The 15,365-nt window shown below is 33.3% G+C and overlaps 2 protein-coding genes across 3 annotated transcripts; both read right to left on the bottom strand.

Moving 5' to 3' along the window:
* Window positions 1-1,399: 1,399 nt before the first annotated feature.
* Window positions 1,400-8,176, bottom strand: LOC147395807 (R3H domain protein). Of its 2 annotated transcripts, none has more exons than XM_086451286.1 (7): window positions 7,958-8,170; window positions 7,667-7,737; window positions 5,944-6,052; window positions 5,476-5,558; window positions 3,914-4,072; window positions 2,643-2,744; window positions 1,400-1,864 (listed from the first exon to the last, which is right to left on the bottom strand). In XM_086451286.1, exons 1-7 carry the CDS (start codon window positions 8,028-8,030, stop codon window positions 1,712-1,714), a joined length of 750 nt encoding a protein of 249 aa, XP_086307412.1. In that variant the 5' UTR covers window positions 8,031-8,170; the 3' UTR covers window positions 1,400-1,711. The 2 variants fall into 2 exon arrangements, 1 of the variants encoding a protein (XP_086307412.1); XR_015180756.1 differs by having other exon boundaries at window positions 1,622-1,864; window positions 2,643-2,766; window positions 7,958-8,176.
* A 3,280-nt stretch (window positions 8,177-11,456) lies between these two features.
* Window positions 11,457-14,605, bottom strand: LOC147395808 (uncharacterized). The gene is made up of 2 exons (XM_086451260.1): window positions 13,942-14,605; window positions 11,457-13,741 (listed from the first exon to the last, which is right to left on the bottom strand). The coding sequence occupies exon 2, from the start codon at window positions 13,739-13,741 to the stop codon at window positions 11,840-11,842; it is 1,902 nt and encodes a 633-aa protein (XP_086307386.1). The 5' UTR covers window positions 13,942-14,605; the 3' UTR covers window positions 11,457-11,839.
* Between the last annotated feature and the right edge of the window lie 760 nt (window positions 14,606-15,365).

Raw genomic sequence — 15,365 nt, forward strand, 5'->3', positions numbered from 1 at the left:
TGCCGATTGTAGGTGAATCTCCATCAATTTCTAAGTTTATGGTGAAGAAAATAATTTTCTATAGAAAATGAGATGATTTAAAAAAAAAAAAAAAATCTTAAGAAAGGATGATTTCTTGCAACTCACTCTCAAGAGAAAAAGTGGAAAATACAAACGGCGTACACCCTAACAATCTCATGCCATTTTTATCAAAATACCATTTATTTTATATAAAAATCCAAAAAATTGTTGAACAAATTTAACTTGACTGGGTGAATTTTAAAATTATGACTGCTGAAGTGTATATTATAACATGTTACTGAAACTGTGAAGGAAAACATTTTCTATACAAATTTAGTAAGATTTTAAATCTTACTAAGGGTTATTGAGCTCAAATAAGATTTTTTGAACTTGATCAAAAGCTTTAAAAATAGATAATACTAAAATCCCACCAAACTCGTAAATTTAAACTTAAATTTAATGATGAAAAATAATATTTTTTAAGGTTTTTTTTTTTCTTCCAAAGCTCAGAGAATATTTTTTTACATCCCTATGGCATAAGATCATATTTTTGGATTCCGTGAAGTTAGCTCAACGATCTGTAGTAAGATTTCAAATCTTAAATCTTACTGAGCTAGGAAGGCTAGTCTTTCTGAATTGTGAAGTAGTTTTTCTTTATTTAACTTTAAATATAAAAATGAGATATTTATCCATCAACCTAACTGTTTCATTTTATTTTATTTTTTTAAAATCTCTCTTGAAATTCTGACAATTTCAAAGAAACCTTAATTTATCAAGTTTTTTACCCAACAAATCTTAGAATGGGATTCACCTCTTAAAATTCAAATTGATACAGTTAATCTGCTTTCAACATACCTTGGAGTGGACCTTAATAAATCAATTTGTGTCGTCCAAAACATGATCTGATGCCACATGATTACAAAGGACAAAATTCTAAGAACTTTGAAAAAAAAAATAAAGAGGGTTAATTTTCACCATTAATTTTAATTTTAAATTTGGGAGTTTGATAGTCATTTAGTTTTAACATCTTCAATCAAAGCTCAAAAAGGATTTTATTTTATTTTTTTATTTTTTAAAATTCTTTTGAATTTGAGGTTTTCCAAGTAATCTAGAAGACTATGGAGGTAGATTGCCAATTTTATCATCCATGTGGACTTAACAACCTTTTACTAAGATTTGAAATCTTACTAAGTTAATCATGATGGACTGATTCATAAAGTAAGGTTTGTTCATTAACAAATTTGATAAAGGGAGTTTTTAAAAAGTCCAATAAATAAATAAATTTTTTTCTATTAAGTTGGGCTAAGACTTGCTTTATTGAATTAGCATTTAGAATTGGGGTTCAAGATATACCCAGGTTTGATTGGTGAATTCTAACTGGCTTAGAACACTTTTAAAAAAAAACAAAAAACAATGTCAATGCTGCATATTACCGTATCAACAAGGATAACCAAAGCAATTGAAATGTTTCCCTAACAGAGAAGACCCCACCAATCATCACCTCCGATTGAGATTCAATGGTGGTGATGATGACTCTCATCAAAACAATCAACCATTTACCGACCCCCCTTTTCTTTGATCCATGAAATACTATTATACGTTATGGGTAAGGTTGAAACTAAACAACTTTTGCATTTTATTTTCGAAGAAAATAAGATCAAATCCTATGCTTGACTTTAATTTACAACATTATTCTTGAATCTTAAGGGAATTACCTGAATCCCTGCTTGGACATTTTCAGAAATTGGCACATTGTGATATTTGGGAGATCTGTAAAACCTGATTTCTTTTTATTTATATTTGTTATCTTTGAAAGTGTTCCATCTTTCAATCTTGTTGTAGTTACTGATGTCAAATCATAGAACTGCAAAAAAAAAAAAAAAAAAAGATTGCATGAATGTTAGGTCACAAACAAGATAAATATCAGATCGTCGAACATGTAAGACATGATAAACCAATATCATTGACAATTTCCAAACATTCAGTAACCACAAGACGAATTTCATAGCACTTTTTTAAGTCATTTACTAGAAAAGTTGAATATTGAGGTGGTAGGACATAAAATGGGTCAGATTTTATCCGAAACCCAAGTGATCCGAATCCGAATTTAGCAGGTTTGGTACCTTAAGAGTATATCTGAATAAAAATAGGTCGAATATGGGTTGATGCCCCTTGACCTGAGTAGGATCCAAGTCGGATACAGATCCATCCCTATATCCGCTTAGATCCCAATGATATATTGCTTTGAAAATTATATTCTTATATTTTTCAAGATATCTTTCTTCTACTACTTTAATATAACATGAATTCTTATTATTAAAAAAAAGGAATTATAATGGTAAAATATAATAGTATAGCAATTAGAAAAAGTGTATAGGAAAAAAAAAATGAACGGTCAGAAATTATTGACCCAAATCAAGTAATTTGGTCGTGTCGGATCCAGATACAGGTTTAGTGAAAGCAAAATGGTTCAGATATGATTTTAGCTTATAGAACCCAAGTCGGATTTGGATAATACTCAGATCCAACCCATTTTAAGCCCTATGAGGTAGTGATCATGCCTCAAACTATGAGACCTTAAAAAAGGATAGCCAAATGAACAAGTGTGAAAACATAGCCTCTACATACAAGGAGAAAGTTACCTCACAGACGCCATGCAACAATAATCTGTGAAAAGGGTCTTGAACATCTAGCGTGAGCACATCTCCATCTTCACTATCTTTGATAAATGACCGAACACATCCCTAAGAAGGAATAATCTTTATTCTAAGTAAAAGCATACATGTAATACCAGAAGAATAGTTAATTAATAAAGAAAGTAGTAGTAGGGGTACACATACAGCAACTGAATCGACATATATTGAACGACATAATTGGAAGATTGTAAGAAAATTATATATTAAAAACATAAAACAATAAGAAAAACTAACGAGAATATTTGAGCACAAACATCTTGAGTAGGACTGCTGAGTTCACAAAAGTGCAACTTTTGGGTTACATTGCTGATGGCTCAGATCATGAGGCACAAGGTTGGTATAATTCAAACACATAGGAAACCAAATACAAACCAAAAAAGAGAGTTATGGCAATTTGGGTTCTCCTCCAAAAGGCCTCAAAGATTCAGAATAGTAAAGAAACAGTAAGCATTGGGGACCTTTACATGGGTGAATAACAAGGGAGGACAAGGATAGACATACCACATACAAAGGAGATCAAATGCATTTGAATGTCAGGGAAAGGAAAAGAAAAGAAAAGTTATAAGAATTATATTGCATTTTTTTTGGCAAAATTAACCACTTTTAATTTTTGACATTAGATCAAATTAGAAATCTCAGGAAAAAAAATATTCAAATTCAGAGGTTGTAAAGTGAAAAGGGGGAAAAAACACTCAATTAGGGATCTAATTCAGTATATAATTTTATTTTATTTTCATATATTAGAGTATAAAGTATTATCTAATTGTATATGTAGCAGATTTATGGATCTAATACATTTAAAGTTTTTAAATTTATTACCTTCCGGGTTTTGGGGTACAATTTGAGGAAAGCCTCATTTTCTTTCTTTCCACCTAAAAAAACACATCTACAGTCATGGGTCAACTGTACTGTGAAAAATCAATGTGTACTTGGATTTCAGTCACTTAAGTTACATTATCTTGGCAATAATCACTAAACTTTTGTAAATTGATGAATTTTCAAATCTACATGTTTGGGGCAATGACGAAGTTTAATACAAACAAGAAGGGACTACATTTTAACACAGCTTCAAGGGTTAATTAATATTTTTTTTAAAGAATTGAATAAAAAAGAAAATTGAAATTTCACTTACCACGTAAAAACACCCATTCAGTCGGAAACAAAAGATCATTTGGGTCATACACTAATGCTTTTTGTGATAAAATGGTTTGACATACCTCATAGCCCTCGATAAGTTCTGAAAGAAAACTACGCCGAAGTGCCTCTCTTGTTCGACAATCTACCCTACGCCATGCATTTAATGCAGCCATCTTTTCAGAATCAACACGACATTTCCTCTTTGTTGAAGAACGGTGTAGGGCTCCAATTAAGCTAGCCTACCACCAAAGAGGAAACAAGAGAGACTACTAGGTTTAGAGCATGTTTAAACTGGGTGTATCCAGATATACCCAAGTTTTGAAATAAGACAAAGAACATAAACGATATAAATAGATGTGTGTACATACATTATGGTGGGATAACAGTTGCCTCTTCTGGAACTTCTAGTTCCAATCGGAGCATATAGATCCGTAAGTGGATTTGTATGTATAGCCACTTCAGACTTTCTTTTATCAATACTACAAATTTTGGGAGATGTAATGATATTGTCACATGAAACCAAAGCATAGTTTACATAAGAAGCTTAGTAGCTTATATTAAAGTATCAAACCACTCAACACCACAAAATTTGCATTGTTTGGAATGTCTCGGCCAAGATCTCTCGGTTTTGGTGGTGATTGGAAGGAGACGACGAGATTTTTCCCGACCGAGATAATGCCTCAAGAAGAGATTATATATATACATATATACTAGAGTTTGTCAGTGCTTGCGGCACAAGCATCTTCTTTAAGATTAAGGGAGGTAAAAACGGAAAAATAATAAATTCGGAGGGGTATTATTATAAAAATTCAAATTAAGGGGGTAAAAAAGGAAAAAAAAAAGAAGTTGGAGAGGTATTATTAAGAAATGAGAGATGAGGAAAGATAATAAAATGGGTTGAAGGGGTAAAAGAGGAAAGATAGTAAAGTTATAAGGGTATTATTGAAAAGGGGGTAAAAGAGAAAAGATAGTAAAATTTGAGGGATATTGTTGGAAAAAGGAGGGGAAAGACAATAAAGTTGAAAGGTGAAAAGAAAAAGGTAATAAAGTAAATGGGGTGGACTACAAAACTGTAGCTGGATGGGGACGTTTGTCCCACACAAACCTATAGCTGGATGAGACGCTTGTCTCTCCCACCCACAAAACTATAGCAAAGTGGGCCCAGATTCTTCATCATACAATAAAAGAGGTACAACTCCAGAGAATCCTATCAACTCAAGAAGAGATTTTAAAACATAATCCCATACTTCTATTTTATCAATGATTATCAAGTAGAGGTGTTTTAACCAGTTACAAATGGACCAATCAAAAAACACTTACAGATGGAAATGTAATGATTATTAGATTTGTACAGAGAAGTATTTGCAGCAAAAAATTGTGTGATACAAATCTATTCCATAATCCATAAACAATTTTCATGGTACCCCTGATTCATTATTCCAGCCAATTCTTGTTCTTTCAGAAATTTGAATTAATCGGTATCAGAATTAAAACATTAATGGTAGTATATTCTCTAAAAAATCATGTTTGGAATGAGCAGCATTTCACACACGTGATTTTTTCTTGCTCTAGCTGCATTTAGCCAAAAACAAATGACACATTTGAAATGTACTCTTATAGAAGATAAAAAATAGCAATATACCTCTTTATCCATGTCAATATTTCTAAAAGTATCCCACTCTCTCACATTTGTCATGCAAAATGGTGACAAGGGCACACTATCACCTATAAGAATGAAAGAAGGATCAAAACAATAATCAAAATAAAATAGTGATTTTTAGGAAAAACAGTTATCACATAAAGAACAAATTTTCAAAACACAAGAGAAATAACGAAACAGAATTATAAGTTGAACAAAGTTTGACTTCTACAAATATATTAACCAGTGACAACATGTTAGAATACCCATCATTCAGAACTCGTATAATATCACAAACTCGAATCGTGTATACTTTGTATGACATATAACTTAGACACCGCTATGTGAACTAGTGTCAAGTGAAGCTACAAGGTATCACAAGCTTTATCAATCAAATACATAAATTAATAATGCTTGCACAAAATTAAAAAAAGAAAAGAAATAAGACGATATTTTGGGGTAAATTATTACCCCATGGTGGTGGAGCAAAGAGGCCTCTGATTTCTTCTGCTTTCAATGGGGGAACAAGTTCGATCAATAAACGATCATTTAACCATCTACGAGATCGACGATTGCTGACCTGTAATGGGTAAAAAAGTCAACTGCAAAATAACTTGTGCAAATTGCTTACATCCATTCAAATATGTGGATTCTGATAAGATGTCTGGGTGTAAGAATAATAGCTACAGAACCTCCTCAGATATCAAATAACAATTTATTATCAAAAGTTAATAGCCAAGAATAGTACTTGAAAGATTCATGAAAAATTTGCACAGCCACTTTGTTAGGTGATGAATAATGTGTTCCTAACCTATAATGGTGGAAGGCTCCTTTAGGTTCCCAATAGCTAAGAAGTTGTTAAAATTTTGTCTAGTGTAGACCCTATATTCGATGTTGGAGCAACGGTCTAGGAACAGATCAAGCATTACTTTGAGTAAGGGTGAATCATTCAATGGGTTTCTTGGAAAGTTGGAAAAAGTATTTAGCGATTGAAGATTCTCATAAGGTATCCTACGTGTGGGAATTCTCCTAGGTATCAGAGGAACGGAAAACAAAGAATTGGTAATAAGTAAATGAGTAAAGAGGAAAATCTGCAATAAAGATAGGGGATGTTGAAGATCTTCCACTCAAAAGGAGAGAATTTCTAGAGACATGTCCAATTGGGTCATAAAATCCTAAGGTAACTTTGATGAATAAAATAAAACACACGGTATTCATGATGGGGAACATCATTGGAAAGCTAGGCATTTTGTTAGAGAGTTATATTTGAATGGTGCAGCTGGTGATTGGATTCACTTGGTTTCCATTTAACTTCATGTTAGGGACCTTCCAATCTTTCAGTCCCACATATATCTTAAGGAACATCTGGACTCCACCATTATGATGATGGAGGTGTGAGAAACATATGACATCACCTAAATAGTATCCATCATACTTATACTCAAGCAGTGTTTCCTACTAGGAAAAAAAAATCCCAAAACACTTCTTTTTTTGAAATCTATCTGTTGGCAAATAACAAACATCCTGGATAAAATATTAATACTCTGGTCATTATGTACTTATTATTTCCACCGTTCTCTTCGTGTTAATCAAAAGAAACCCACAGATTGTTCCAAGTAGATAAAACTATAGAAGAATATAAAAGAATAGCTATTTTTGTGAAGAACCATTTTCATGGAGGTAAAGATAAGACACCATGACACCATGACGCAGTCTCCCGTTAATATTACAAGGACCCGAGAGCACCTAGGTATATAGGAACCATTGAAAATTTGGAGGATTAATGCAAAGCACAGTGGTCGTAAAGAACAAGAAATTTCTCATAAACACAATCAGACATACTCGATTAGTACATGAGACTCAGTTTTTGGTCTAGGCTTATCAGGGAAAAAAGATAAACTTGATCAGAACTTAATATTTTGTGATTTTGGTATTTGTGACAATTTTAGTTATGGGAATAAAATCAATATCCTTGTTTGTTTTAGGGGCAGAAAAGATCGAGCACAAGAACAACCAACTTAAATTTTAGAACTAAAAAAACACATTTTAAGAACTATTGTTTCTAGGGAAATTGAGATCAAACAGGCTTTTAATCTGAAGGGAAAACTACATACATCAGAAATTAAACCAAATCTGTTGACCCAGAAACCAATTAAGCTCCAAATCTAATAATCTTCAAATCAGCTATTTTTACCTTGCCAGCCAAGCTTTCAAGAAAGTCAATCTTCTTCTCAAGTAACATACCACGAGATTTCACACTCTCTCCTGAAAATTTACCAGAAATTCCACTAATTTACTTAACCAACAATCATCTTCAAAGATTTATCCCAAAATTTGTGGTCAGCTTAATTTACTAAAGGGAAAAAAAAAAAAACCCAACAAAAATAAATAACAAACCTGAACTCAATCTTACAAAATCAAATATGGGTCCACAAATATATGATCTCAAATCCAAAAAAAAAATGAAAACTATCAAAGGAAATACCTTTTGGTGAGTCAAAGATAGAAGAGAAGAGAAGAGAGTCATCTTCAATCTTCAAAGGTTCTGAGTTCGCCATGAAATTGAATGAATCTGAGCTTCTTATCTCTGGATTCGGGGGGATATCTTCTGCTCTTGATTTCTTTTTTGGGTTGAAGGGGGCGAAGAAATGTAGAATTGAATTGATGGACTGTTTAGAATCTAATGTAGTACGGAAAATTAAATTGTCCAAACGGAACCTAAGAGACAGAATATTCTTGTTATATTGTGATAGATGCCAAAATGTCAACATATTTATATACCTAAAATGGCCCTTAACATAATTATAATTACTAATTAGGGGTGTCAATGGGCCAGTTTGGGCCGGGCTTGGTTGAGCCTTAAGGCGGCCCTGAGAACGTGGATCCTACCTGAACAAGCCTTACACCTAAGCTCAAATCTGGCTCTGATAGTTTCGACCCAAATTTGGGTTAAATAAAATAAATAGAACTCAATATTTTTAATGAAAATAGTGTATTTTTCAAATAATTTTTTCTTTTTATGTTTGAAAATTATCCAATCAAATTTGAAATTAATATTTTACTTAAGTTATAACGGTTATAGATAATAGCTAGATAATAATTATATAATATATTTTATTTTTTAAGTTTTACTAGAAAATATTCATCTAGTTAGAGATATTAGGAGTTATTTATAAGATATAGTAGTGGCCAGTGGGTTGGGTTGGGTTGAGTTTAGCACAATTAAGCACTAGCCCAACATAGATTTGAAGACTTGTCAATTATTGGGCCTGGCCCTACCTTAAGAGGGCATATTACGAAGGCACTAACCCTTGTTTTTTGGGTTGAGCAGGGTAAGTTATTGGGTCAATACGTTCACTTGATACCATGGCCTTAAAACTCGTTTTGAGGTCTCGTCTCGGACAAGTTTTCCGATACATTTCACCATCTCCATTCTCATTATGTGAGTCTTTCTTTAACATTGTTAGGATCTTACGTTGAATATTTACTGTAATTGTAACTGGGATTGTAATTATCCTTTGTTGAATGTGACCAAACTATTTTAATCAACTTTATAGGACTATTTGTTATAATAACTCATGTTTTAGGATAGAAATACCATCACCTACAATTTCTTTAGTAAGCCTTTGAAGGATATTCTTCTAAATTGTGACTTCCTCCTTCCTGATCTTTTACACCATCGAAATAAAGTGAGTTGTCTTCATTCTCTCTGCCAAATCCCACTAAACAACCATTGGAGTTCACTGAGGCTCTAGCTTTGAGGAACGATAGTGAACCTTGAAGATTTGTCCACTCTCGTGTTCAATCCACGATTTATTGGAGATTTTCTGCCTAATGTTATCACTCTGTCCTTCTTTCTTTCATTTATTTTTAAGTGTTTATATATTCCTATCAATCTTGATATATTTCTCTTCCATAGTTATATAAATGAAAAATGATAATAAAAATATCAATGATTTCGTGGAAATTTTAAATTATAGATCATATACTTTACCTAGTGTCGAACCTCGACTTTAAAATGTATTATAGCTTCGAGGCTTAACTTTACTTGTAATGTAACCTTGACGTTGGAATGTATTATAACATTTTTTTATAGCTATTCGTCGAGGTTCGATGATAGGTTACGTTGAACCTTGATGATGTAATACATTTCAGTATAGAGGTTTGATGCTAGGTAAATTTTATGAATTAAACCTTAAAAATGATGTGAAATCATTGAGTTTTTTTGCCAATATTTTCCCTTTATATAACTATAGAAGATAAATATATCAAAGTTGCTAAGAATATACAAACGATTTTACATGAAAGAGTGATAGCATTTGAAGGAATGCTATAATAGACCACAAATTATGAGGTTCACTATCACTCCTCAAATCTAGAGCTTTGTTGGTGAGCTCTAATGACTGTTTGGTGGGTTTTGGTGAAGAGAATGGAGAGATCTCTCTATTTCGATGGTGTAAAAGGTGAGAGGGAGGAAGTTATAATTTAGAAAAGTATATTTTTAAGGGTTTGCTAAAGAAATTATAGGTGGGGATACTTCTACCCAAAAACATGAGATACTATAACAAATGATCATATTTTGAGTATAAAAAAAAAAAAAAAAAGAGTAAGGATTTTCTGACTCCCCCACGTGGCATATTCAAAATACTCTCCTGAAATGACACATGCTAAAATCATAAATCATTACTCTTCGAGATACACAACTGAACATATTTATGGGAATGTGCAGATGTGTATCCCGATGCATAAAGTTTATGGTTTTAGCACATGTTACGTCAGGAGAGTATTTTGAGTATGCCATGTGGGGGAGTCCGATTATCACGACTCAAAAAAAAAAAAAAAAAAAAAATGGCCACCTTTTCATGTCATTGCCATAAACCTACATAATTTTTATGCTAAAAGTCCTATGATTTATTTATTTCTATTTTTTGAATTAAATTGTCAAATAAATTTTTTTATCTTTTATTTGATACTCAAATTATTAGATAATTTACCATGTTCCCAACTTGGATGATGTGTTTCCCAATTGTAACAAGACATTTGAGTCTGATAAGAGCTAAAAGTTGCGTGCCTATGTAAAGGTCCAACAAATGATCTACTAATTGGTTAATGAGCCAAAAACAAATATTCAACAAAAGGCCACATCAAGCAATAATACACTAAATCCGCTCCACTAATAACAGCTATACCTTTATAATAAATATAAAAAGTTGCTTTCATTGACCGAAATTCACATGGTATTTTGTGAAAAGTTGCTGAAATTAAAGGCCTAACTACCTTCATTGAAATATTTATGAAAAGTTCAAAATAATGGGTACCAATTAAGCTGTATTTGTCTTTATACCCTTATTTTCAAACAAACAGCTGCCTATCAATCAATCTGAAAGTGTTCTCATAATTTTTATGAAAAAAAAAAAAACCCTTAATATTGCCACACTAATCTTTTACTAACGCCACACGAGCTACGTTCAATTCTTTGGTGTGGCATTAACAACTCTTAAAAAATATATATAAAGAGGAAGGAAAATGCTAGAATGACACAGGGTATTTATTGCGATTCTCACAAGTCTAACCTAGGATATGCATATAACCATAGATGTGTTTCCTTACGATACGAATAAAAACTATCTACAGTTATGTATGCATGTCCACATTAAAATGTGAGAATCACAGTAAATCTTGTGTCACCTCAGCATAACTCAAAGAAAAATGTTAATGTTTAAGACCTCATAGGGACGTTAACATTGTTTAATACTTTTTTCTAATAATACCTATTCTCGTTTTGTCTTTTAGAGAAAAAGATAATGATATATTAATTTTTTATAATATAAATATTTATTTACATAATAAATATTATGGACATTTAAATATTTTGAATTAATTTTTTTTTATATAATAAATACTTTGACAATCAATGTATTTATTAATAACATGTCTTTATCTTTTCCACTAAATGATAAAAGTAGAAAAAAAAAAAAAAAGTGTTGGACAATAATAAGGTCCTCATGAGATCTTGAACGTTACCATTCCCCATATATCACAAAGTGTCTATCCCTCCCGTTTGACAAACTCCATTACAAATACATGTATTTTTCTAAATTCACAAAGTATCTTATCCCTCACGTGTTTGATAAACTCCCTTACGAATACATGTACGTTTCTACTCTCAATAATGTTACAAAATAATAACGAATTTTAATAAAACAAATAAAGAATCCGCCCCCCCCCCCCCCCCCCAATCCTACTTTTCACTTGTAGCCCATCTCTCACTTTTGATCCCCCTTTAAGGTCATGGACCCACCATAACGTTCTCTTGGCGCATCTTAGCATAAAGTCCCCAACCTTTCCCAACATTGCCACTAGCTTGCTATCTTGCGCAGAGAGCATTGAGGAGAACATGCCCCAGCATGAGATCAACAAAATACTGGTGCCCAATCTCACCATCTCTCCACTTCATCTTTGCCGGAGCTCGTCCATAATGCACCCCATCGTTACATCTATTATCATAATGCCATGGGAACGTCATGTCAAAGTCATCGATCACACCCGACAGGATACCAACCCGTTTCAATTGATCCAACATTACCCCATTGAAGGCCTCCATTTTATTAGGATTGAATGCTAGACTCCTAGCATACCCACCTGTTGCAATTGTCGTTCGATATACTAATTTAGGAACTTGGATTCCTCTTTGTTTCACTGATTCGATAACATCTTTCCAGAATTCGGCAGCATATTCAGCGCCTTTGACAAATGCTCGGACATTTCTCCAGTGGACACCATCGTGAAGTCCTGAGTTCATGATCATTGTATCTGGCACTGTTTGTTCAGAAAAGTACTGATTTAGTAGATTTCTGAATTCTTCGTTCTGAAGGGAGTTTAATCCTTCATAATTCTTAGTTTCATTCCAATGCCCATTGAAGATGCTAGTAATTCGAACAGATTGAGATGGGTTTGTGGGGTTCGTAAAATTCATGTCGAATCGTCTTGGGACCGATTTGATTTCAGGCAATCCAAGGACGAAGTTGAGGAGGTTACGGATTGAGTCAACATGATTTGAATCACCCCAGAAGAAGATCCATCTGTTTTGTAAGCATTCCCAAGCAGAATCTGCAGAGAAAATCCGAAATGAACAATGGGTCGAATAAACCCACCCATTACTCTCTAACGATGCCAATGAACCGTTACACCATGTTTTCTGACAAGGAAAATTGGGCTCCAAGCACCGATACCGGCCATCAAAATCAATCTGGCATTCATCGTTCTTGCCATGTTGGGTCCATCGGCCCGACCAGACATCACGAGCAAAGTCAGATTTCTGGCAGACTTGTAATTCAGGTAGTTTAGCTGAGGTTTTGTAGAATTTGATTGGAATTTGACGAAGCTCTTTCCAAAAGACAAATCGTTCGGGAGAGAATTTGAGCCCCTCAAAATGTCGAAAGAGAAGAACTATAGTCAAGTTGTATTCACCAACAAACTCAGGATGAACTTGAAGTGCCAACGAATAAGACCCATTGTCGAAATCTTTAATAGGAGGACGAGATTTCCATGAATCGCTCGATAGGTCGATCTCAAAGTAGTCCCCACCCGAGCACCGGGGCTTCCCACTATCATCTAAGGTATGGATAACAAACTCATGGATTCCTCCAGTAGGTAATTCAGTTGAATTCTGATCATCGAGGCCTGGAATTTGAATTTCTACAGTTCGAGATTCACGACAGGGTTCGCCACCAGGAGCTAACCATCTAGACATGAGATTCGAAGTGAAGTTTGGTTCTAATTCAACTGAAATCCAATTCAAAATGTTTGGCAATGCAGTAGGGGCTTGTGAGTGGGTCGAATTCATGTGAGTTTCATCGAAAATTCGACTCACATTGTGAGGAGAATCAGATTCTGATTGAGTTGTATTATCTACCAAGGAGTGGGAACTATTTTGAGTCGAATTCAGAGGTTCAAATTGTGTCAAATTCAGAGATTGAGGAAACCTATCGAGGGTCGAATTCAAAACCAAAATCTGTTCAATCTGTGTCGAGTCGAGAGATGGCGAGCTATGGTAGGTCAGATTAGCTGGATGGTGAAGCTTCAAAGCAAGATAATCTCGCTGATTCTGCCAAACTTTGAAACCACTCCTAATAGAAAACCCATCAATACTCCAAATGATCAACATTCCCAGAAAAACCGACATAGATAAGACGGTAAATGGCCTTGAAAACCATGAATTTGACCGAAAAATGGACATAGAGACATAATTGGACCCTTTCTCTGGCATCTGAACCATAACAAAGCAAACCCAAAAACAAAATAATCAGATTTCTAGTTTTAGTTCATCAGTAATTGTTAATTTTATAACTTTATTATCGACAGATAAATTCCCTATATGTTCTTCCAAGAAAACATACATCAAAAATTTTTATGGTTTACTTATCGAAAAATAATAAAAGTTACAGGGAAGTTGAAGAGAAAACTTACTTTGGTTCTCAAAATTGAAGCTTTTTTCTTTTATGCAGGATCCACACACTTTTCGCCTCTTTTTGAATCCGAAGGGTTTCTCAATCTGAGGTTTGAGGTTTCGAAGGAAAAACCGAAATACACTCGATTTTACCAAACAGATAGATTTAAAGTTTAAACATCCAAATCTTCCAAACGTATGCAGATTTCGTTTATTCAAGCTTCAAAATTTCCAAAAATCTCCAGTTTCAGCTTCAAAAGATCGGAATTTTAGTATCAAAAAGCTCAAATATTCGAAAACTTAGGGTATCAAAGCTTCCTTTTTTCCTCAAATATTCAAAACTTCCGTAACAGACAAGGTTCCAACGATCCAAAGATTCAAATATCGTCGATTCTCTCTTAAAATCTCCAGAAACATTCAGTTTCAGCTCAGAAGATCATTTCTCATTAACAAAGCCACAAAAGCTTCATTGAGAGAAACGAAAGCTTCGATGGAGAAGAACCTTGATTGAACTGTAGAGAAATTTAAGATTTCTTCCAAAAATCTGCAAAGATTCCCTAAATTTAGGGTTTTACAGAGAAGAAACCTGTAGAGGAAAAATTATATATGAGGGAAAAAAATCCAAAAAAAAAAACAAAAAACGAAAAAAATAAATAAAAAAAACCGGAAGATCTAGGAAGTGGAACGAAAAGCTCTCAAGAATCCTACGGAGTTAAAAGCTGATGGACATGGTTTTTCTTTATGTTACCCAAAATGTCCTCAGTTTATGTTGTAAATAACGATTATACCCATAAAAGCCAAAACACCGACACACGATTCGAGATTAGGTGTCGTGGGAATTTATGTTGGCCTATTAAACTGGTGCCACGTGTTAGAAGAAAAATGATATGTCGAGTTTTTATCCGGTGTGCTTCATACGTATCGTAATGAGAATATATTTTTATTCTTTACCGTCGATGAGTTGCGAAATTATCACTTGTTGGAGGATTTTTGTGCTCTGTGGAGTGTGTACAAGGTGGACTATTATTTTATAATTTATATATCTTATAATTAAAAGTATTGAAATTCTATGGGGACGTAATTATAATCACATAAATTTTATCAATAAATTATAATAATTATTGACTTTTATAAGGGTGTAATAATAATTTTAAAATTTTACAAGAATATAAATTTTAAATTAGAAAATTACATTTTGAGACTTTAATAATATCTAAGACCTTGATCTGGAACCTACAAAGGAGGGGAGTGGGTTCAATATTTTCCAACCCATTAAACTCAAACTTGAGTTCATTTGAGTCAAGTTTGAACCCAGACGAATTAGGTCCAACAAAGTATAAGATCGACTAAAGTAAAAAAAATTATGTCCAGTCTTGAAAGTCTTTTCCACTTAAGAAAAAAAAAATTACATTAATTTAAGATATAAGAGTCGTGCTGGAGTGAC

This window comes from Akebia trifoliata, chromosome 8 (assembly GCF_017979445.1).
Source record: "Akebia trifoliata isolate Shusen 1 chromosome 8, ASM1797944v1, whole genome shotgun sequence".
NCBI lineage: Eukaryota > Viridiplantae > Streptophyta > Magnoliopsida > Ranunculales > Lardizabalaceae > Akebia > Akebia trifoliata.

Coding starts and splice junctions, on each gene's coding strand:
- LOC147395807 (XM_086451286.1), bottom strand. CDS start 8,030: ATGGCGAACTCAGAACCTTTGAAGATTGAAGATGACTCTCTTCTCTTC. Junction 6,053..7,666: donor TTGAAAGCTTGGCTGGCAAG/GTAAAAATAGCT, acceptor TACCCATTACAG/GTCAGCAATCGTCGATCTCG. Junction 2,745..3,913: donor AACTTATCGAGGGCTATGAG/GTATGTCAAACC, acceptor ATTCCTTCTTAG/GGATGTGTTCGGTCATTTAT.
- LOC147395808 (XM_086451260.1), bottom strand. CDS start 13,741: ATGCCAGAGAAAGGGTCCAATTATGTCTCTATGTCCATTTTTCGGTCA.